At 41.8% G+C, this 22,987-nt stretch overlaps 1 protein-coding gene and 2 long non-coding RNA genes across 8 annotated transcripts in view; 1 reads left to right on the plus strand and 2 right to left on the minus strand.

Annotated features, from left to right (window-relative positions):
- TFRC (transferrin receptor) overlaps positions 1-22,987 on the plus strand; it is a 119,959-nt gene that overhangs the window by 78,976 nt on the left and 17,996 nt on the right. For 2 of the 6 annotated variants that reach the window (XM_032630178.1, XM_032630181.1), the window contains exons 2-6: positions 12,874-12,994; positions 13,903-14,306; positions 20,326-20,384; positions 20,944-21,154; positions 21,663-21,873. In XM_032630178.1, coding sequence (XP_032486069.1) covers positions 20,349-20,384; positions 20,944-21,154; positions 21,663-21,873 — 458 coding nt within the window. In that variant the 5' untranslated portion in view covers positions 12,874-12,994; positions 13,903-14,306; positions 20,326-20,348. Of the gene's footprint in view, positions 1-12,873; positions 12,995-13,902; positions 14,307-14,971; positions 14,991-20,325; positions 20,385-20,943; positions 21,155-21,662; positions 21,874-22,987 lie in introns of those variants that run through there. The other 4 variants (XM_032630182.1, XM_032630184.1, XM_032630179.1 and 1 more) reach the window with 3 other exon arrangements.
- Positions 1,869-14,799, minus strand: LOC116752951. The gene is made up of 3 exons (XR_004349657.1): positions 14,578-14,799; positions 2,983-3,044; positions 1,869-2,143 (listed from the first exon to the last, which is right to left on the minus strand). It is a non-coding gene; the product is annotated as an uncharacterized LOC116752951 (long non-coding RNA).
- The window catches only part of LOC116752950, a 43,538-nt gene continuing 42,219 nt past the window's right edge, over positions 21,669-22,987 (minus strand). Inside the window, exons 6-7 of the long non-coding RNA XR_004349656.1 lie at positions 22,610-22,784; positions 21,669-21,910 (exon numbers count right to left, since the gene is read on the minus strand). This is a non-coding gene — a long non-coding RNA (uncharacterized LOC116752950). The remainder of the gene's footprint in view (positions 21,911-22,609; positions 22,785-22,987) is intronic.

Raw genomic sequence — 22,987 nt, forward strand, 5'->3', positions numbered from 1 at the left:
CTGATGGATCTAAGGCTGTGGGAAACTGCAGGAAAGTAAGGGTGTGCCTAGGAGGGAGATATGGACCCTTTGATTAATTTTATCAGTCTCCTGGTCAATGACTAACCTTATGAACACCAGATGTCCAAGGACATCTCATTCTGCTAATAGTAAAGGGCTACTGCTACAGAGAGAAAGGGTTCTTTCCTCACTAAACTGATAATCTCAACCTCTCACTTGAGATTTCCCTCAGGCCATGTCTATTTTGCACCCCTTCCCAATAAACCAGATGGTACCATGCCATAGGGTACTACAGATGTTATACTTCTCAGAAACTGCTTTAACTATCCCTTTCTTTTCTAGTAGAAAAAGTATACATTTGGGTTGAAGTGTTATAGGATAAGGTGGTCCCTTTGTTATTAATTTTGAATTCCAACTAAAGATGAATCTTAGGATATAGCTATGATGGGGCAAATAAATATGGCATTGGGGGTGCTGGCTACAACAAGACCCAGAGGAACTGACAGGTATTAGGACAAGTGTGGAGAAAGGGAGTCAGGAAGCCATAGTCAGTGATGGGGAGAGACAAAAAGAATAAGAACCTATTTGTGGAAGAGGAAAGGGGTCCATAGCAGAGAACATCATGGGCCTGAATGGAGAAGGTGAAGAGAAAGAAAGATGCAAAAAGTCAGCCTAGAAAGTCAGGATATGGGGGCAAATGCAGTCTGACCCGAATGGGAGCTGAGAGTGAGAGACGTGGGGAGAAGAAACTGGGAGGACAGTTAGTTTAGGAGTCACTCTGACCTGAAGTATTTTTGTTTGTTTGTTTTTCCAAAACTGAAGTATTTTTTATTGTGGATTCCAAAAATGGCAAATTTTCATATACTTTAAAAAAATTGAAGTATAGTTGCTGTACAATATTATATGTTACATGTGTATAATATAGTGATTCACAATTTTTAAAGGTTATATTCCATTTATACTTATTATAAAATATTGGCTATATTCCCTGTATTGTACAATATATCCTTGTAGCTTATTTTATACCTAGTAGTTTATACTTCTTACTCCCCTACCCCGAGATTGCCTCCCTGCCCCCCTCTGGTAACCACTAGTTTGTTCTCTGTATCTGTGAATCTGCTTTTTTTTTTAAAATTATATTCACTAGTTTGTTGTATTTTTTGGATTCCACATGTAAGTGATGTCATACAGTATTTGACCTGAAGTTTTGACACGGTATCAGCAACAGTTAACACGTTTTGAGTCCTTCTAAGCTGCCCATACTGTACTAAGCACTTAGCATGCATTATCTCACTTAAACCTGTGAGGTGAGAATTATTATTCCCATTTTACAGATTAGAGGTCATGGAGATTTAGAGAGTTTAAGATACTTAGAGAAGAATATCTCTAAGATACTCAGAGAGCTTAAGTTGAGAGTTCAAACACCTAGGCTTGTTTGGTTCAGAGCTGCCTTCTTTGTGTCTGTGAGCAACTCTGAACATCTAAAGGTGGGGTATCAAAGTGCTCACAGCCTGTGCAGATGGTACCTTCAGGACTCCCAGGTCTGTTTCTTCCAGGATCCTCCCCAAGATCCCTGGTCACAGTCTTCCCTCCTCTGAACTCCCAGATACCCTTGTCTAATGATTCCTCAACAAGCACATCTCACCTTGAGTTTCAACTTTTGCATTTATATTGCAATTCCTGAACTTTTAACAACTTACCTTTTCATTATTTTCCAATTCTTTTTTTGTTTCCCTTTAAATAGACTTTAATTTTTAGAACCCTTTTAGGTTTACAGAAACATTGTAGAGATAGTACAGAGTTCCCGTGTATCTCCCACACTCAGTTTCCCTTATAATTACCTGTTAGTCTGGGGTGTCTCCCTTTCGACTACGTTCTGTGCACTCAGGTACCCACCGATGTACTTTTGTAAATGCAGTTTGTTTTAGGAGCTCCATTCAATAAACATTTTTGAGCACCAACAGGTGACTGTGGGAGAGTCCCCAGGACTGTCAGGACTGTCCCCAGAATCTGTAAAGCACAGTGTCATGGAGCAGGGAAGACAGGAGGCAGGGGCACCAGGTTTGGGGAGGAAGGTGTTGGGTTCTCTTCGGGACAGGTTGAACTTGAGTGGGTCATCCAGGTGGGGGCATCTAGCAGGCACCTGAGAATAAAGATCTGGCACTTAGAGAGGACACAAATTGGTGTTTGTATAGTGAGCAGAATGAATTCCACTGTAGAGGTGAAGATGGGAGCATGTTGGTACCTGACCTTCAACTCATCACTTACCTTCTTTCTGATAACTCATGGCATTTGCACATCTGTTGCCTAGCTTGTTTTTACAAAAATTCTTGGAAGTGGGTAACAGTGAAGCACTTCTATGGGCCCTCTGTGCTGGTCATTTTGTTTTAGGTGATATCTAAATATGAAACAAGGAAGCTTCTCTTAATGTTTCAAAGGCTTTTGATACTATAGAAGTGGAATGGTGGGCTTCTGGAAGACGGGTAAGTCATCAGAGAAAACCCAAGGGAAACATTCTGAGGCAGCTCTTTATCACCAGGGCTGAACACAGTGCCTGACACACAGTGGATCCTCCACAAATGTTCATCCAATACACTGTTAGTAAGGTGAGAAGAATGGGAACAGAGTTTCTCTATTCTCTGAACACGTGGAAAATCAGAGTTATCCCTCAGACAGGGAGAGGGGACTTGACAGATAGTCCCAAAGCAAGCTCAGGCTTAGAAACAGGATGAGGTAATGCAGTGTCTCTGGCAGAGGGAGCTGATGCCATGCAGACAAGCACAGGGTGGGTGCCCCCTGCCACTCAGGCAGGATGCTGGTTTAGGGCCATTCATGACTGAGCCTAGTGACCGAAAGAAACGAGTCGAGGCAAGGCCTGGCCTTCCAGGAGCTAGCCACACAGAGCTTTCCAGACAGGGTGGAATGGCGTCTGTGGGCACTGTGCAGAGGGGCAGGGCCTTGGGGGAGGGATCAGGGGCTCACCTGAGGCTCAGCTTCTAGTGGAGGGCCTGGGTGGCCAGGGATGCTTCAGGTCAGGGCAATCCCTGTGGGGTGGGGGGAGGAAAGGATAACGTTGACAGTGCATTCCCAGGCAAGAGCCAGCTGTGCCACCCACACTGTGCCAGCACCAACCCTCCCCAGCTCCAGGTATGAGTGTCCTTGCCCAGAAGCCACTCCCTCTGCCAGCTCAGGCGAAGAGAAGGAAAACGGTCAAGGCGAGTGCCTACTCAAGCCGACCTTTACCTAGGCTCCAAAACTAGGCTTCCAGATGTGCAGTCTGTGATCTGTTTCATATCCTATGAATGTGTGAGTGGGTTGGGGAAGGAGGCAGGATAGTGATTTAGTATTTGTTTCCCTTTAGTTTTCCAGTAAGAATTTTTGTTGGTTTGTTTGTTTGGGGTGGGGGTGGGGAAAATTGGGGGTGGTGCTTGTTTTTGAAAATATCTACCCTCGTTCCAGCCCAGGCCCTGTCTCAGGAGAGGTTCCAGAGCAGAGTGTGCAGGGACTGGTTTTCTCAGACCAGAGTCCTTGGTGAAGTTCACAACAGTTCTAGGTCGTTCCTTTGTTTCGGAGACTCAATTTTATCAGTTCACCCAGGGTCATCAGGTAATCTGCTACCCAGAGGCACAAACACTGATTCATAAGGCCTGTTTATTAACTTGTATGGAGCAAGAGAACTGTCCTCTAGGCCAAATCTTCACATCAGGGTCTAGGGGCTTCTCGGGGGGGTGGGGGGGGGGGAAATGCTGTCAAATCAGGATGAGTGGGTTGTTTGGAAACTGTGGATTCCCAGCAAAGAAGAGGAAGGTTGAGGGTTGTTTACTTAAGCTGTGATAGCCTCAGTAATTGCCTTTAGCCACATAAAGATAGCTGCCATGCAGAAAGCACTTTCATGCCAGCTGGCCACACAGTGTGTCCTCTCTGTGGGAGTACTGGAGAAACTGCTAGTAAAAACTTCTCCTTGCTCTAAAACCTACTCAAGTGTGCTCTGAAGACCAGCTGCCTGGGCATCACCAGGGATCTTGTTAGAAATTCAGAGTCACAGGTCCCCACCTGGGGTCAGAATCTGCATTTTAACAGACTCCCAGGACACCCATGCTTTCTATAGTTTAAGAAGCCCTGGGCTAATAAAAAGAAATGAAATTGAGTTATTTGTAGTGAGGTGGATGGACCTAGAGTCTATCATACAGAATGAAGTAAGTCAGAAAGAGAAAAACAAATACCATATGCTAACACATATATATGGAATCTAAAAAAAAAATGGTTATGAAGAACCTAGGGGCAGAACAGGAATAAAGATGCAGATGTAGAGAATGGACTTGAGGACACGGGGAAGGGGAAGGATAAGCTGGGACGAAGTGAGAGAGTAGCATTGACATATATACACTACCAAATGTAAAATAGCTAGCTAGTGGGAAGCAGCCGCATAGCACAGGGAGATCAGCTCGGTGCTTTGTGACACCTAGAGAGGTGGGATAGGGAGGGTGGGAGGGAGACACAGAGGGAGGGGATATGGGGATATATGTATATGTATAGCGGATTCCCTTTGTTATAAAGCAGAAACTAACACACCATTGTAAAGCAATTATACTCCAATAAAGATGTTAAAAAAAAAAAAAGCAGCAGCCCTGGGCTAGAGTCTAGGCTCCATGTGGATCTCAAAATCCACATCAGCTTGATTCATCTCAACACCCGCAGGGAACGCTTCCTGTCCACAGGGTCCCTCAAGGCTGGACCCGGGATCCCCCACTGGCAACGGGGAGGGCACTGGGCTCAGCAGGGCTGCCTCCTGTTCCTGGATTCTCTTTCTCTCTGCAACTCTCTGCAGCCATTGCCTACTTTTGAGTCCTGGCGTGGACTTTGTTGTGGAAGTCAGTGGGTCTCTTCAAATGTTTCACTGTCTGAATCCAGTCTCAGAAGCAGTAATCTTATGACGTTTAGAGATGGTTTACAATGATAATATTTTAGGTTAGCTGCTTTCTGATCACCTGGCTGGGGGCTGTGGACTTTCATGTCATCAGTTAAGCAAATTTCAAATCTCACTCTAGCTAAGGTTATTTCTAGGAAACATCCTGGGGGGTGGTTATCCCAGGCACACTGCACTTAGTGACCTTGTCTTTATATTTTAGGTTCTTTTATTTCATGCCTGTGGCATCAAATTCAAATATAAACTGGACTCAAACCTTCCTAAGATGGCTATGGTTACAAGGTCCAGGCTGGAGCCTGGCAGTAAGTCACTCTATTCTGGGCACAGAGCTTCAGCCATCTGCCTGCTGGATAGTATTTCAATGTCTCAATACCTGAGATGTGCGAAAGGTGGCTTTAAGATAGAAGATCTCAAAGATCTGAAGCTAAGCTGTTCCACTTGGAATCAATTACTTTGTGTTCTTTTCACTCCCACATATTCGTCTATAAAACGGATATGGTACCTACTTGACAGAATTGTTGGCAGGCTAAAATTGACCCAGTATAAGCACTCAGCCCATTACCCAAACCGGGTAGGGGCTCAGTGAATATTAATAGACTGACACCTGGGAATCTTAGCCGTTAGGACACAGCTTCCCTACCATTTAGGAGACTGTGTGCGATAAAGCAGAGAAGGCAGGCCAGCCCTCACGGATGTAACCACCAAACAGGCGCCTCCTTGACCACATTTCCATGTATGAGAAATAAAACTGTTGGCAGGATAATTTTCCAAACCAAGGGAACATTTGTCTACTTACACATATTAAGCTGAAGAAACCAAAAAGTTTCAGATGACATGATATTTTCGAAACCCTGGATTTGCTGATTTAGGACTTAGATTTAATTAGGTTTGCAAGTATTTTCTTTACACATTTGTTCATGTTCCCCTTTTACATCAGCAGCCAGCCAGCACTTCACAATATTCTTTCAAAAGCCTCTTTTTTTAGCCCCCCCTTTTTTTTAAGACCTCAACTTATACTAGGTTTGGCCATACTGCACAGAGTTTATCAGATGTATTATTAAGATGCCAGATTTACACCATAGAGGAAGGGAAACTAAGACATAAGTGAAAGAGTTGTAAGCTACAGATGTCAAAAAGAGGAAGATGAAACTGATTCATTGATATTTTAGAAACAAATATAATTATTTTAATTCAATAACTCTCCTTATCAAAGATAAGTACACATACTGAGAATTTAATAAATCAGCTTGTCTTGTAGAGATAATATGAATGCATCGCAATTCTGTTAAACCTGTACTTAGATTTCTGGAGCATCAGTCACTCTCCAAAGTCTTATTTTTAGAATTATTTGAGATTTCCCCCTCAACATGAATCTGAATCCAAATTTTGAAATAAAATTAAATCTGAAATGAAAAATAAATGGATCCCCCCAAATATTCAAAATTTTCAAATCCCACTTGGATGTTCCCTGAACCTCTTTAATAAAAATTCTGCCTTGCAGTCAGTCTGTGTCACGGTTAGATTTATAATGAGGCAGTACAGTGGTGTCATTTGGGGCTGGGTTCAGAAGCTGGATTGCCTAGATTTGAATTCTTGTTGTCACCACTAATTAGCCATGTGACCTGGGGCAAGTTCCCTCTGTATAATGCCAGTTTCCACACCTGGAAAATGGAGATAATATTTATTCTTATTTTTAAGGATTGTTATGAGGAGTACATGAACTAATACTATAAAGGGATTAGAATTGTTACCAGCACACAGTAGATGATCAGTAAATCTTAGCTGTTGTCTGTCATTCAGCTCTATAGTCAAGGATGTTCCCAGCCAAATAGACTAGATTCTTCCCCATCATTCACTAACTAGAGTGGCAATAAACTAGGGAAGATAGTCTACGCATAGTGTATCAGACTGCAACAATATGTGGATATCACATTATCCACAGAAAAGAGAGAAATACGGAATAGTAGCACAATCAGCTAGTACATGGCAAAACTAGATTTTGAACCCAGGTCTCTCTGGTCCAAAGGCCAATCTGTTCTCTTTGAACCCTGTTGCCAAGAGCTCAGCATGAGCTGACAATGTGCAGTGGTTGTTAATGCAGTGAATGTGGTGGTAGACAAATGGGATGTGTACAGGCAGAAGCCTCTGGAACAGAGGAATGGTGGTAGCCCTGCTCCAGTCCTCTGCTTGACCATCTGAATCGGTCAGACCATGCTTCCAAAAGTGACTAGTGGGTGGGAAGACATGGAATCGCGTCCTGTGGTGGCCCTTAGGAGGGATTAAGATATTTTGCCTGAAGGAGAGAAGACAGCTGTGGACATGAGAGCAGTCTTCAAACAATAACCAATTTATCAAAAATAGAGGGAAAGAGAATTCAGTATAACATAGGTGAAAAACTTCTTTCTTTTTTGCCCACACCGTGTGGCTTGCAGGGTCTTCCCTGACCAGGGATTGAACCCGGGCCGTTGGCAGTGAAAGCTCAGAGTCCTGCCACTGGGCCACCGAGGGAATTCCCTAGGTGAAAACGTTCTAACTGTCTGAACCATCCAAGGCTCTCTGGTTTGGGAAGTGATAAATTTGCTCTCATTGGAAAGATTGAGGAGAAGCTAGACAACCACTTGATGGGGTAAAGTAGAGGAATTTTGTCAAATGAATTCAACATATATTTAGTGGACATCTGTTACAGGCCATGTATGGTACATGAGTCAAAGTTCCTGCCAAACTTGAAATTCTATTATGAAACTAGAAGGGCTAACTAAATAGGACCTTATATCCTGCTCAAAACTCTGACTTTGACCACTACACTCATTGGCATAACTATTCTTGTAATTAATTTTAAAATTAATTATATATTCTTCTTTCCCTTACCTGAGTAACTTTTGCCACTTGCAATAAAGTAGGGGCAAATTCCACCATATTAACCTGGATTGCTCCTGTTCCATGTTCTCCCATGTAAGCTTCCTTTTAGCACAAGGGAAACAAAGAATAATTTAGTCAGCAGTATTAGGACAGGAAACTGAAGGTTTCCAAGTACATTTTAAAGGGAAAAAAATGCAAAATAAAATGGAAAATAGTACCAACCTCAAATATCAACCTCAAATATATGAGCTGACAATTCACCTTCATTCTCTGGAACACATCCTGTTCCAGTGTGCAGAGCTCCATATTTTTATTTTATGATTCTGGCCCTAAAGTGATTGCCCTGAGCTTAGGGTTCCAAAGTAAAGAAAATGGATACAGCTTGTCAAATAGGAGCTGTGGTCAGAGCTGAATGTAGGTTGGAGTGGCGTCTGTAGTGGTTGCTGGGAGGACCTACTATGTGACCAGCAGAGTACGGCCATGACTGACCAAAGCATGTTTGAAAGCATTTGAAAAGGCTTTATCTATGTTTTGTTTTCTAACACTGCCTACCAATTCATAAAACCTCAATCAATATTTGCTCAAGTGCAGGGTGGTAGAAAGTCGAAACAGTGAGCAAAGTAACAGGGAGAAAACTTGCAAGTTGATATTTAACTTTGAGCGAGTCATTTGTCCTGTTCACTAGAAAGACTTATGCTCTGAGAAAGGAGATGGATTAAGACTGTGGTTTTCAAACACAGGTCGTAGCCCACTGAGAAATCAATTTAATAAGTTGAAATCAGCATTAAAAAAAATTAAATAGAGGGGCTTCCCTGGTGGCACAGCGGTTGAGAGCCCGCCTGCCGATGCAGGGGACACAGGCTCATGTCCCGGTCCGGGAGGATCCCACGTGCCGCGGAGGGGCTGGGCCCGTGAGCCATGGCCGCTGGGCCTGCGCGTCCGGAGCCTGTGCTCCGCGGCGGGAGAGGCCGCAACGGTGAGAGGCCCGCGTACCAAAAAAAAAAAAAAAAAAAAAAATAGAAATAGAAATTTTCTATTTAATTTAAAAAATTAAATAGAAAATTCCAGACTGCTTTGCACACAGCAAGGGTATTATTTAATGAAACTTTTGCTTATTTCATGTGAATACACACACATACCCATACACACACACACACACACGCACATGCACATACACACATGTGTATACTGGATTGTGCTGTAAAGTGAACATTTTACCATGGAGCACAGTCAAAAATGTTTGACAAATGCTGACCTAAGAGAACCTATTTAGCATTTGGGCCACAGAGAGGACCCCAGAAAAAGCAAATGATTTTGGATCCTCTATTACTGAGTTGACAGATTAATGTATTTTTATAAATTGTGATAAAATATACATAACATAAACAGACTAACGTTTTAAAATGTAAGGGAAAAAGCACTAAATGCCTTTGTCTAAAAACTAAAAACCTCCCACCCCCAACTTGTATCATCTTAAAGGTTTGAGTTTACAATGCTGTCCCCCTTCTCCCATCCCCCTTGTTTTTCCTCCTAGGACTAGGACCAGGACTAGGTTCCTGGTCTGTATCTCCCGGGACAGGTGTATGTTTTGATTTTGATCTTACGTGGCAAGTAGCAAAAGTCCCCTCTTGTACCTGTGACTGAGTTAGAGAGGAGAGTGTGTTTACATTCAATTGTACTCTTACATTACAAAATAGATTGTTAAAAAGCAGGTAATTAACTAGAATCTAAATAGGCATATAATTTGGAACAAGATTTAGAGAACTACAGTGTGCCTTGGTGAGCATATCAGTCTTACCTTCCTTTTCAGATCTGGGCAGTTGTCTGTCACAGACCCTGACTCACTTTTATTTTTGCTTATGTTTCATATTTGCATCCTTGTTTTTTGTCCTTTAAGTATAAATTGTTTCCCCAGCTACACTGTTTGCCTTTTCAGGGGTACAGATTCCTTTCCCATCTATTTACATGTCTTTGCCAGACACACAATACTATTCAATAAATGTAATTGTATAAATGCAATAAATGATAATTGATTACTTTTTCTTCTCAGCCATTATCAATAACTGAGTCATTTTTACTGGAATCAGGGCAGTCAAATGCCATTGAAGACAACTTTTCCTTTTCTGGAGCAATAACCTCATTGCTAGTTGCTTAGAATTTCTCAGTTTGCAGGCTCTTCCCCCTCAGGCCACATTTACTCACTTGGCTTGGGCTCTGAACTAGCTGCACCTTGTATTTGTATAACTGTGTAGTTAAAGGAGCTTTCCTACTTTTTAATTCACTGGTGAAGGACATAAAGGGATGTTATCTTCATGTGGCCAATGGGGAAACTGAGGCATAGAGCCATTAAGCCCATGGTTCTGCAGCACAGTTGGTGACAGCTCTGGACTAGTTGCTGACTTCGAGGCTGGGGCTCTTTTCACTACATCAGTGGCTTCTCTGCTTTGTTTTTCCTTCCTATTCCTCCCTCACTAAACTGGAAGATTCCTGCTTTCATCTCAAGGTGAAGAAAAAAGAGAGGGAGGGAGAATTGTGCAGCTGATGATTTCTATAACTCTTTTCCACCAGTGATTTCCCTGAGGTATTTACACAGAGTAGGATTTTTAATACACACCACAGGCAAGCCGGTCTCCTCTGGCTAAATACCTTATTTCTTCCTCATCAATCCAAGTCTGGCCTGAAGACATCTTCCACGTTACTTTCCTGCCTGATCCTGCTCCATCCCACGCAGACTGACTCAGTGAAGAGGCTACTCTGTGCCAGTTTACTGTGTGTTTTTTGTTGTTTTTTTAAACATCTTTATTGGAGTAAAATTGCTTTACAATGGTGTGTTAGTTTCTGCTTCATAACAAAGTGAATCAGTTATACATATGTTCCCATATCTCTTCCCTCTTGCATCTCCCTCCCTCCCACCCTCCCTATCCCACCCCTCTAGGTGGACACAGAGCACCGAGCTGATCTCCCTGTGCTATGCAGCTTCTCCCCACTAGCTATCTATTTTACGTTTGGTAGTGTATATATGTCCATGCCACTCTCTCACTTTGTCACAGCTTACCCTTCCCCCTCCCCATATCTTCAAGTCCATTCTCTAGTAGGTCTGTGTCTTTATTCCTGTCTTACCCCTAGGTTCTTCATGACCTTTTTTTTTTTTTCTTAGATTCCATATATATGTGTTAGCATATGGTATTTGTTTTTCTCTTTCTGACTTACTTCACTCTGTATGACAGACTCTAGGTCCATCCACCTCACTACAAATAACTCAATTTCGTTTCTTTTTATGGCTAATATTCCATTGTATATATATGCCAAAACCCTGCAGAAAGTAGGCATAGAGGGAACTTTCCTCAACATCATAAAGGCCATATATGACAAACTCACAGCCAACATCGTCCTCAATGGTGAAAAACTGAAACCAGTTCCACTAAGATCAGGAACAAGACAAGGTTGCCCGCTCTCACCACTATTACTGTGTGTTTTTAGGAGACTGCACCCGCCTTATCTCACTTAAACCCACAGAAAATCTGTGAGGCAAGTGTTTTTATTCCCATTTAAGAGCTGATAAAACCCAGGCTCAAGAACGTTGAAAACTCCAGTTCCTCAAGTCCAGGTTTTGTGCTCTTTTCCCAGATCTCCAGGGCTTTTATTTATTTACTTGCTTGTTTATTATTTAAGCACATCGTACATTCCTCTCCAACCTCCAGTTTCCTTTATGCAAAATTCTAGCATACATGATTTAAAAAAATTTTTGTGTACCTTTTGGAAGAACCGCAAGAAATTTAGGTCCACTGTAAGGTAAGTCTTGTGTAACAGCCTGTGGAAATTTGGAAATTGAATAATGTCCATTTCAGTTATGCTGGACAGTTTAAATAAAGTTACCAAAAATTTATTTCATTGCAAGCAACCAAGTTACTGGGTCTCCAGAAGTGGGAGCCAAGGCTATGTAATAATGGCAACAACAACAACAATGAAAATCAGATTTAAAAAATAAAATCTTTGAACATATGTATGGAATACGAGACAAAGCAAAATTGCCTCTCAGTATGTATAGATACTACAAACAATAAATGCTGGAGAGGGTGTGGAGAAAAGGGAACCCTCTTGCACTGTTGGTGGGAATGTAAATCGATACAGCCACTATGGAGAACAGTATGGAGGGTCCTTAAAAAACTAAAAATAGAATTACCATATGATCCAGCAATCCCACTGCTGGGCATATACCCAGAGAAAACCATAATTCAAAAAGACACATGCACCCCAATGTTCATTGCAGCACTATTTCCAATAGCCAGGTCATGGAAGCAACCTAAGTACCCATTGACAGATAAATGGATAAAGAAGATGTGGTACATATATACAATGGAATATTACTCAGCCATAAAAAGGAACGAAATTGGGTCATTTGTAGAGACATGGATGGACCTAGAGACTGTCATACGGAGTGAAGTAAGTCAGAATGAGAAAAACAAATATCATATATTAACACATATATGTGGAATCTAGAAAAATGGTACAGATGAACTGGTTTGCAAGGCGGAAATAGAGACATAGAGGTAGAGAACAAACATATGGACATCAAAGGGGGAAAAGAGGGGTGGGATGAATTGGGAGATTGGGATTGACATATATACACTAATATGTATTAAATAGATAACTAATGAGAACCTGCTGTATAGCACAGGGAACTTCACTTTGCTGTAGAGTAGAAACTAACACAACATTGTAAAACAACTATACCCCAATTTTTTAAAAAAAAGATTCTACAACAAAGCAAGACAAATTTATTTTCATCTACTTGAAATTGCAGAGGAGGGAGATCCTGCAAAGCTTCCAGGGAGAAAGGGATAGTGAAGGGAATGTAATTGCACAGTATCCGTTATTACTAATAAAAGCATGAAAATAAACATATAATTGACACGCTTTTTAGTGTCTTCTTTATTGTTTCATTTTGCTGAATGTAAACTTTTAAATTTGGATTTTCATAGGTTCCATCCTGACCTCCAGTCTCCTAAGTCTATTTTCTCCACGTGGTTATAAGATTTTCACCTGGATATTAGCATTCTTTTCTTTTCTTTCCTTTTTTTTTTAAGGTCCCACCAGTCTGGGAAAGAGAAGGGACTCAGGACCTACTGTCAGAATTTCAAGTTGGCCCCATCACAGCGAATCCATCCCATTCCCTGCTTTAACTTTTTCCTGTGTAGAGCCACTAAGGTGCAGCGATATTCCTACTTATAAGATTTTAAAATATTTCTCCTTGGGGAGAGATTTTAGGGCGGCGGACACACCCCTCTGTACTTCCTCATTTCGGCGCGTAATAAGTGGAAAAGCAGAAGCCCGAGGCCGGGAAACGGATTTGGATTTCAAAGGGTTATTGTGCCTCCCTCTGGGCTCTGACCTGGAAAGCGCTTTATCTGTAACCCTTTTATGGCCCCAGACGTATTCTCGCTTCCTGGCTATTTGTAAACTTGTCTAATCTCGCTCACAGGACTGTAGGTTGCCGACCAAAGGGAGGGAGAGGGTGAGAATGTTTGTAAGAGTTTAGAAAGTGATAACAATCCCATTTTATTTATTTATTATGCATTGCACAATCCTATAATAACAATGACAGTGTACATGAAAGTTCTTCTACAATTCTATCACCCTAATAAATCGCTTGTTTCTATTTTATCTTCCATTTCCTCATGCATTAAAACATTCTGCAAAGCTCTGTGCCACCCTTAGGGATTCACGGAAAGCTTTTACACATCCTAAATGCAAATTTGCATTTTGCTTTTTTTAAAAAATTATAGTTGATTAACCATATTGTGTTAGTTTCAGGTGCACAGCAAACTGATTGGTTATACATATATATGTACATATCTATATTCTTTTTTTGACTCTTTTCCATTATAGTTTATTACAAGATATTGACTATAGTTCCCTGTGCTATACAGTTGCATTTTGCTTTTATTTTTCCTTTTTACTTATCCTAAGTATTTCTGATGCTGCAAAAATATTCACAACATGGCTTTAGTGACTACCTAATATTCCATCAACGACATACACTTTAAAGTATTATTTCAGTGTAAGTATCTAGCATTTACGAGTAAACGCTAACACCCTTTGACCTTGCACTGCAGGGCCAGAAGACCGGTCAAGGTTAGACGGAGGTCTCCGGGAGGAAGGGCTGCGGCCGCGCGCCAGCCGGCCAGCCGAGGACGCGAGGAGGAAGCTGGTGCGCCACCCCCTCGACCCCTTCCGGCACCTGCAGTCTGGCGCCTTTTCCCTCCGACCTCGCTTCCTCGGGTCCCGTGCTCCAGCGAAGGGCCCCCAATCCGGCTGCGTGCCCACCCCTAGCCCCGGGCTGTCTGTTTCCAGAGCGCCTCCTAAGGTGTACGTGAGGCAGGAAGTGACGCAAAGGGTCTCCGAGGATCTGGAGAGGGCGGGAGACTATAAACGGCAGACTGCAGGCAACCAACCCATCAGAGGGAGTCAGCATCGGCCGGTGACGGGTAGTGGAGCGGCGGACCCGGGAGGCGCCTGTGTGAGTGACACGCTGCTGCTAGAATCCCGCTGACCCTCCTGCTCTCCCTTCAGCCTGCGGGGCTGCTCCGAGCAGTCTCGGGTGCGGCCCTCCGGCGTGCAGTCCAGCAGCCTCGGGGAGCCGCCGGGGGCGCGGGAAGGCTGCAGCGCCTCCGGGTGGGGCGGGAGGGGTTGCGCGCCGCGTGGCGGCGGGGAAGGGGTTGCGGCGGAGAGCGGAGTAGCCTGCAAGTGCAAGCAGGGTAGAGCCGCGCTGCACAGAGGGGCTGCCCTACCTTTCTCTTCCTCTTGGTGCCCGCCTCCTCTCGGCCCCCGACCGGCAAATGGATTCTGTTAGGGCCCTGAGGGCGAGATGAGGGGTGCCCCACTGTAGCTCTGCGCTCCGCCATTCTTCTTCCGGCTCCTCAGGCCACCCGGATCCCTTGTCCTCAGTAGCTTGCCCTTAAAAGAGGCAGGCCCTCGTGGGACAGCTCTAGCCTGAGGGCTCGGGAGCGAGGCGTGAGCCACGCTGCCGCAGCGCAGAGCCGCTGTGCGGGGAGCACGTGGCCGCTCTAGGAAGAGTTCCTAGGGAATGGCTGTCGCGGTGCGTGGGTGACCTTGAGCTCGTAGCCTTTGGATTCCTCGGGGCCCTCCCGGGCCCTGGTCTCATCGCTGTCCTCGACTAGATTACTGTGTCCTGGGCATTTAGGTGGGGGTTTCTATAAGCTGTATATTTGAACTCTAGTACAACCTGATCTTTCAGCGCTGCCCGTTGGCCTTGTGTGTGGGTTCTCAGTTTTCCCAAGGCAGAAGCCGACTGAAAGCCGCAGGTGTTGATATTAAGAATATTCGGATTGCTAGGCCCTCCTCACTAACAGATGGGAGACCGTAGGAATAAGACTTATACTTTGTGAAAGCTACGGTCTAGAATCGGCTTTTGCCTTCAGGAAATTAGGGATATGGTATAAAAAGGCTGTGCCGTATGGTATAAATGGGCTTCGAGACCCATTGTGTCACAGTTTCGGGTGGACAGCTTTCTAAGCTCGTAGTGGGGAGGGTGGGTAAGTTGTGACTTGCCTCGGGTTAACGTCCTCCCTCTGCCTACTGCTTGTGGCGACTTTGGGTATACCAAGGAAATTGCTGCTGCTTTTTTCGGAGAAGATTGAAGTAGGAAATAGTTGCCTTGTTACAAATATTTGGATACCTTTATTCTAGGCTTCGATAGGACTTTGGAATACTAGATGCTGATTCTGTGGTCTCTGAGCTAGGGAGTTTGACCTTACTAACAAAGACATTTAAGGTGATTTCCAGAAGTGGCTTTCTACCTTTTTTTTTTTTTTTTTTTTTTTTTTTGGTGGTATCTTATTTCCCTGACCGGGGATCGAACCCATATCCCCTGCAGTGGAAGCTCGGAGTCTTTACCACTGGACTGCCAGGGAGGTCCCTGATTTTCTGCTTTGAAAATTAAGGTTAGGCTATCTAAAGTATACTTGTTTGCCCTGCTGTTTTTTTCCCCCTCCTCAATTTTGGATTATAATAAACTCAATATGCTTCACAAGAAAATCCAGAATTTAAAAAATCTTGTCATTGATATGAAATATTTTCCAAAAGTCTATATACAGCATAGCATCCTTTAACTTTTCTTTGATGGGATGTTCTGACAAGAACATTGTAGTGGTGGCTGTGAACCTAGCCTGTGCTGAAGATTGTTGGATAGCAAACAACTCAGCTAACTCTGCCCTAAGGGGTGGCATTTATTTGCCTCTGATAATGTAGTTATCTGTAATGGAGAAGGCTCCCAGCTAAACTTGAATCAGACAACAACTGAAAGCTCCTTAAAATGATTCTCTGAGGCCTTTTGGAACTCTTCTGTGTGTGTGCCTTCTGTCTGCTCTCGCAGATGAGCGCTTCACAAATAGACCGCAGGGACTTCAGGTGGTCCTGACCTTCAAGCTGAGCAATCTTTTTTTCAGAAAGCTAAATAGGAATGAAGATTTTGCTTGTTTTTTTTTTGATTTCCTCCACTGCCTTTTCATTTTAGGCCCGGAAAGTTAACTCTTGAAGCTAGTAAAGACCTTGACCAACCGTCTCTTTACAGTTTTTCTACTTTTTAAAGTTTCCCTACTACCCAAGCTTTACCCAGTGATTTCAGGATAAACCAAAATAGTAGCAAGGATGGGAAGATCCCACATCCAAGGTTTTCATCATATTCTCTTTCATATAATTTCCAAATGATATGAATAGTGAACTTCATATACATTAAGCATGCCCCCATACTGTTAACAAATAAAATATCTTTAGTCTTTGTTGATTATGATATAATTGCATATCAAGTATTATAGGATAGGGATATCAGTCAGAGAAGGCTTCATAGAGATGGCCCTTGAGCAGATCCTGGAAGAAATGAGTAGGACTTTAAGAACAGAGGAAGAATGTTAGTGGGTACAGGCAGGGGCTGGATTCTGCCTCATTTTGGAGAAGATAGAGGGCGGCGAAGCAATTAGGTAGTGTAGGTCTCTAGAACAGAGCCTCAAAAGCAGGCAGAGGAACTTCATTTTATGTGATCTCCAAGGACTTGAAACTGTGGCTTGTTTTCTAAATTGAAATGGGCTTGTCAATAATAACAAATAAGTGTCTTATTTTTATTTCAGGTAAAGTGGAGTAGCAGCTTTGGGTATGTTTTATATATAGGTGAAAGTGTATTTTGGTACCTGATCCCCACAGCCCTTTAGCTGTACGTATTTTGTACAGAACTATTGTTTTAAGACATTCCAAAGTAGCTTAGGACCATAAGATAATTACTGTATTTAAAAAAAATTAAATAGAAATGCCACATTTCAAGAAGGTAGGAATAAGATGATTTGAATTTGAAAGAAGTTTGGGGCTGTAGTCTAGCGAGTACCTTTGCTTGCCTCCTGTCTTCCATCCCATGGCTCAATTAAAAAACATTTCAGATCTTCTTTCCATTTCATGTTCAAAACATGTGGGGCTCTGGCTTTGCTTACCTTAATTTTCATTATTGTGAGAAACTGAATAGTTTTTCCAGTTATCACTGAAAACACCAAAGATATACAACATGCTAATATGAATAAAAATCAAGGTGATGTTTGGTTTGTCTCTTGTAATAGATTGTTAGCACTGGTGGTGACATCTTGAAAGAAGCCAAATAATGGTTGTTTGCCTTTCATACATAGTCTTGTAAGAGAACTACTTGTTTATAGACTGCTATATAACTGGTGTGAAAAGTTTCTCTCCCATGCTTTTAGAGCACGTAAATTAGAGTTATTTCAGTTAAAAGAAAATTCATTAAGCGTTCTTTGAAATAGCTTTGCTATGTGTGAGATTATTTTGAAAGAATAACTCAATTTTGTTATGTGTAAAACTTCAGGAATAACTTTTGTGGATATCATAGAATTAATTGTGTTCTTCACAGATGTGGGGTTTTAAATGATGGAGTTAAAATGGAAATTACCTAGGTCACATTTTTTTCCTCTGATTTGATTTCTTTTATGTTATAGTCTTAATTTTGTGTCTGGAGATTGAAAATAGAAATAGTGTATCTGTTTTCTCAGTAAAAAATATACTTTTAATTATACAAAATCATGGCATGTGCTATTAATATGTTTTTTCAGACTTGCAATCCTCAATCTCATTGTTTATTTAAATCTTTTATGTAGATCATTTATTTAAATATGTTGTCACTTTAGTCTTTAAAACTAGAAGCCTTGAGGAATGGCTGGGTCAGATGAATATTAAACTGGCAAGCTGTTTTTTCCTAGAAAAGGGTGATTAAAGTTGGTTCAGGGTGGGGCCTTCTAGTTCTGGCTCTAGTGATTGGGTCTGTACGGTTCTGGTGCAGTGATAGTGATAAGCTTTTTGTACCACATGGGGCAAGAGATTGTGCTTCTAAGAATATGATCTATTGCTTATTGGCTCCGGTCTTTAAAGCTTGGGGATTAAAAATTTTTTTTTTGTTAATAGGTTTTGATAGACTTTTCTAATGCCAGTTTTTATAATTTCTTTGTTTTACAATCTGCATATATATCACAGCTTGCTTTGTGCAATGTGGGTGTTAAATGTGCTATGAGTGTACTTGTAGTGGAGAAAAAGCTTTAAAATAGTATGAAATAAATGTCCATTTTATACATCTCAACATACTATCACTTTCAAGCATCTAGATGGACTCAAACCAAATTAATTAGAAAATCTAGATTTCAGTTAATACCTACGCTTTAACTTAAGACTCTCTCTTGGTTACAGAGGTGTAGTTTGCTTTGAAAAAAGTTGAAATTAATTTCTTAAATTTCTGGAGATGAGAACGCGCTTTCTATAAAACCAGTTTTATAGAAACCCATTGGACTTCATTTTTAGAATATCAGTTTTCAGCCTCGAGCAAGTCACTTAACGTCTCAAATAACTGGCCTTTTCATCTGTAAAATAGCATACTCTGTTTTTCTTTTACCTATTCTTTTTGCATCGAAGATCTATCAAATCATTTGTTAGGAACTGTTCATTTAATCAGATCAGGTTCTCTCTCCTTTTCTACTGGCGGTGATTTGTTACGGATTTGTGTAGCATAACCAGTCTTGACTTAATTTTACTTTTGTTAGGTTTTTTTTTTTCCTGGTGCTAGTCTATTTTCTTTTGTATTTGTCCCTTTCTTTGACTACTAAATTCAATTACTTAAATCTACTTACCATGGATAACATTCTAACTAGTTTTCCTCACATTTTTTTCTTTTTTTAATAAATTTATTTATTTATTTTTTGGCTGCATTGGGTCTTTGTTGCTGTGCACGGGCTTTCTCCAGTTGCAGCAAATGGGGGCTGCTCTTCGTTGCGGTGCGTGGGCTTCTCATTGCGGTGGCTTCTCTTGTTGAGGAGCACGGGCTCTAGGCACACGGGCATCGGTAGTTGTGGCACGCGGGCTCAGTAGTTGTGGTGCATGGGCTTAGTTGCTCCGCGGCATGTGGGATCATCCCGGACCAGGGCTCGAACCCGTGTCCCCTGTGCTGGCAGGCAGATTCTTAACCACTGCGCCACAAGGGAAGTCCCAGTTTTCCTCACTTTTTTTTTTTTTTTTTTTTTTTTTTTTTGCGGTACGCGGGCCTCTCACTGTTGTGGCCTCTCCCGTTGCCGCGCAGGCTCAGCGGCCGTGGCTCACGGGCCCAGCCGCTCCGTGGCATGTGGGATCTTCCCGAACCAGGGCACGAACCCGTGTCCCCTGCATCGGCAGGCAGACTCTCAACCACTGCGCCACCAGGGAAGCCCCCTCCTCACATTTTTAATTAAAAAAATTTCAAACCTACAGGAAAAGCTGAAATAATATTACAATGTATATCCATTACCTAGATGCACTGATCGTTAACCACATTTCCTTTATTTCTTACATACTTTTTTTTTTTTTTTTTTCGGTACGCGGGCCTCTCACTGTTGTGGCCTCTCCCGTTGCGGAGCACAGGCTCCGGACGTGCAGGCTCAGCGGCCATGGCTCACGGGCCCAGCCGCTCCGCGACATGTGGGATCCTCCCGGACCGGGGCACAAACCCGCGTCCCCTGCATCGGCAGGCGGACTCTCAACCACTGCGCCACCAGGGAAGCCCTCTTACATACTTTTTAAACTGAACTCTTTGGAATTAAGTGACAGACATCACAATACTTCATCCTTAAATTCTTTGGCATTAATCTCCTAAGAACAAGGGCGTTCTCCTCCAAAAACCGCAATACCGTTATCACACTCCTAAATCTAATATTGATACAATCCTGTTATCTAGGATACAGTCTATATTCAAATTTCTTGTTTCTTCCAATAATGTCCTTCAAGCTGCCCCCCACCCCGCCCCAATTCAGGATCTAATCAAGGATCACACTAAATTTAGTTGTCATGTAAACTAAATATCTTGGTTAAAGACTGTTTCTAGAAAGGTGATAATATATTTAAAAGGATATTTGATACACAGTAATCTAGTGTGGTAATGAAAAGTCCTCACCAGTCTGATACAGTGGTATGTATCTCATTATATTAATTCTCTATTTTACTACTAGGCTCTTCTGTGTGGCAGCTCGCAATGATGGATCAAGCAAGAGCAGCATTCTCTAACTTGGTAAGATTTTCTGTAAGAAAGATTTCTCTGTCACCAGTTTGCAAGAATACGAAGTATACAAGGATGGCTTTCACCCAGTAAGCAGGAAATAATACCCAAAGCTGTCATCAGGTATTCATTTATATTCGAAGTGGTGGTCTTGAGGCATAACTGATCTCACAAAGGAAGGGTATATTCAGTCTTGAGTAGAGCTAATTATGGAAAATCTTGTAAGAAGTTTCAGGGCAGAGAGACAATCAAGTAGATAAGATGAAGTAAAGAAAGCACTGGTCAAATTGTATACCAGTAGACATGCATAACAGAAACCCTGAATGAAAAGTCTGAATGAGATGAAGGCCAGTGTGTGATCCAGCCCTCATCTGCCATTGACAGAACTGGGCATGGGGGAGAATGCTGATTTGAAGGGGGAACTTCTTTTTCCTTGAGAATGTATAGCAAGTCATAGTAATGGCCCAATAATATGTATAACACCTCACCAAACTTTCTTTAACTGTCCCTATTCCTTTTCTTCTCCTTCATAATGCTTTCTCTCTGTCCTTTTTTCTTTTTTAAATCTCAGTTTGGTGGAGAACCATTGTCATATACCCGGTTTAGTCTGGCTCGGCAAGTAGATGGCGATAACAGTCATGTGGAGATGAAACTAGCTGTAGACGAAGAAGAAAATGTTGACAATAACATGAGGGGTAACCACACCAATGTCACAAAACCAAAAAGGTTAAATGGATATATCTGCTATGGGACTATTGCTGTAATCGTCTTTTTCTTGATTGGTAAGAATGGCCATTCAAAACTTAAATGTTCCTTGTCACCAACTCTAGGAATTCTGTCCATCCAGCTCAGCAAACATTTATTTTGTACCTTTTTATGTGCCATTGTGCAAGGCACTAGGAATACAATGATGGCTAAGACTCTGTACCTGCCTTTGAGGTTAACCTGGTAGGAGAAGAGAGACACATGAATCGTTTCAGTGTAATGTGCAAATGTTATACTAGAAATATGCACAGGATATTTGTAGCACAGACCCTGGACCTGAGGACTCAAGGAAGGCTTTGGGGAAGAAAAGGTACCTTTGCTTTGAAAAGGTAACTGTTTCAAATAAAATTATTATATAATAGATTGGTTTAAAATAGACAAAATGGAGATGCATTACTTTCAAATGGCTTACAATTTGATTAAAACCAGTATTTTCAAGGGTTAGCTGAAAATATTAACAATTCTTATAGGAATAGATTATAAATGAAATTCTGTGAGTTCAGCTCTGAAACTTTTTATCCTTAGGATTTATGATTGGCTACTTGGGCTATTGTAAACGTGTAGAACCAAAAGCCGATTGTGAGAGACCGGCAGGAAGAGAGACTTCGTGCACAGAGGAGACAGAACCTTTTGAAACAGAAGAGCAGCTCCCCGAAACACGTCGCATATTTTGGGCAGACCTCAAATCAATGTTGTCCAAGAGACTGGATGCCATAGACTTCACCAGTGCCATCAAGTAAGCTTGAGCTGCTTCACAAGTTCAACCTCAGTGCCTAAACAAATATTATTAGGTGCAGTGGAACAAAACAAAGGTGATAGTCTGGAGGAAAAGCTTTATACAATAGGCGAGACTTCCCATGTTCAGTTAGAGCGTAAAGAGTCAGTAAAGAACTCAAACTATGTTGTTAGGAAAAAATGTTACAATTTCTGTGGGGACTCTCCTTTTTTTTAAGAAAATTCACAGGCTCTTGATCTTTTTGTCGTCTGGTTCTTTGTAGCCTGTTGCTTGCTGTCAGACTTTCTTCTGCTCCGATTTTCCGTCTCAACCCCTTATAAGTCATGCTGAGCCCTGCTACTATCCATAAGGGCATCGGTAGCCTTTTTCATCCTCTAGTTCAGGGCTAACTTGACTGCCCAGCTTGATATGTCTCTAGTATTTCTTGATTTCTTCTGGTTCTCACTCAATCTATACCCTAAGAAGTGTCCTTAAGGTTCCTGTCCTTAGATTTTTAAGGTCTTCTTTGGACACATACCTAACTCCGTATAAAGAACAAATCAACTTTTACCTTTTGTTAGCCCCCTATAATTTCAATGGTACAGTAATTCTTTTGGTCTTAAATTAGAAATCTTGGCATTTTTTACTTCATCTGGTGAATACTTCTGTGGATACTGTATATTAGGCATTATGGATAAAGTCAGGATAAGGTCTATCAAAAAAAAGATCATATAACTAATATGATGTGGATACTTACAAAGAGTCATGGGAAAGAAAGCGGAACGAAGAGGAGTTTTGCTTCCGGGGTATTCAGAATGCTTCAAAAGAGTGAAAGTTGAAGCTGTAAATCTTGCGTTCACCAGTAGCAATACTATCTTTCATTTTGCTTACAGCAGATCTTCTGGAAGCTACTCATTTCCCCTAAAATTACCCTAAGCAGATACATCAGATAAAGAGGTTTTAACAAGTTTGAAGTCACAAATTCCCTAAAATATGGGCACACAGTTTTTTTCTTCTAAGCTTGTCTCTATCTGGTTAATCCCGGATTTTGGGTCACAGTTAATTTATTTTTTTGACTTACGCTTTTAAAACGATTTGCTTGATACTTGAGTTCAATGCATATTTTAGGTTAAAC

This window comes from Phocoena sinus, chromosome 4 (assembly GCF_008692025.1).
Source record: "Phocoena sinus isolate mPhoSin1 chromosome 4, mPhoSin1.pri, whole genome shotgun sequence".
Lineage (NCBI taxonomy): Eukaryota > Metazoa > Chordata > Mammalia > Artiodactyla > Phocoenidae > Phocoena > Phocoena sinus.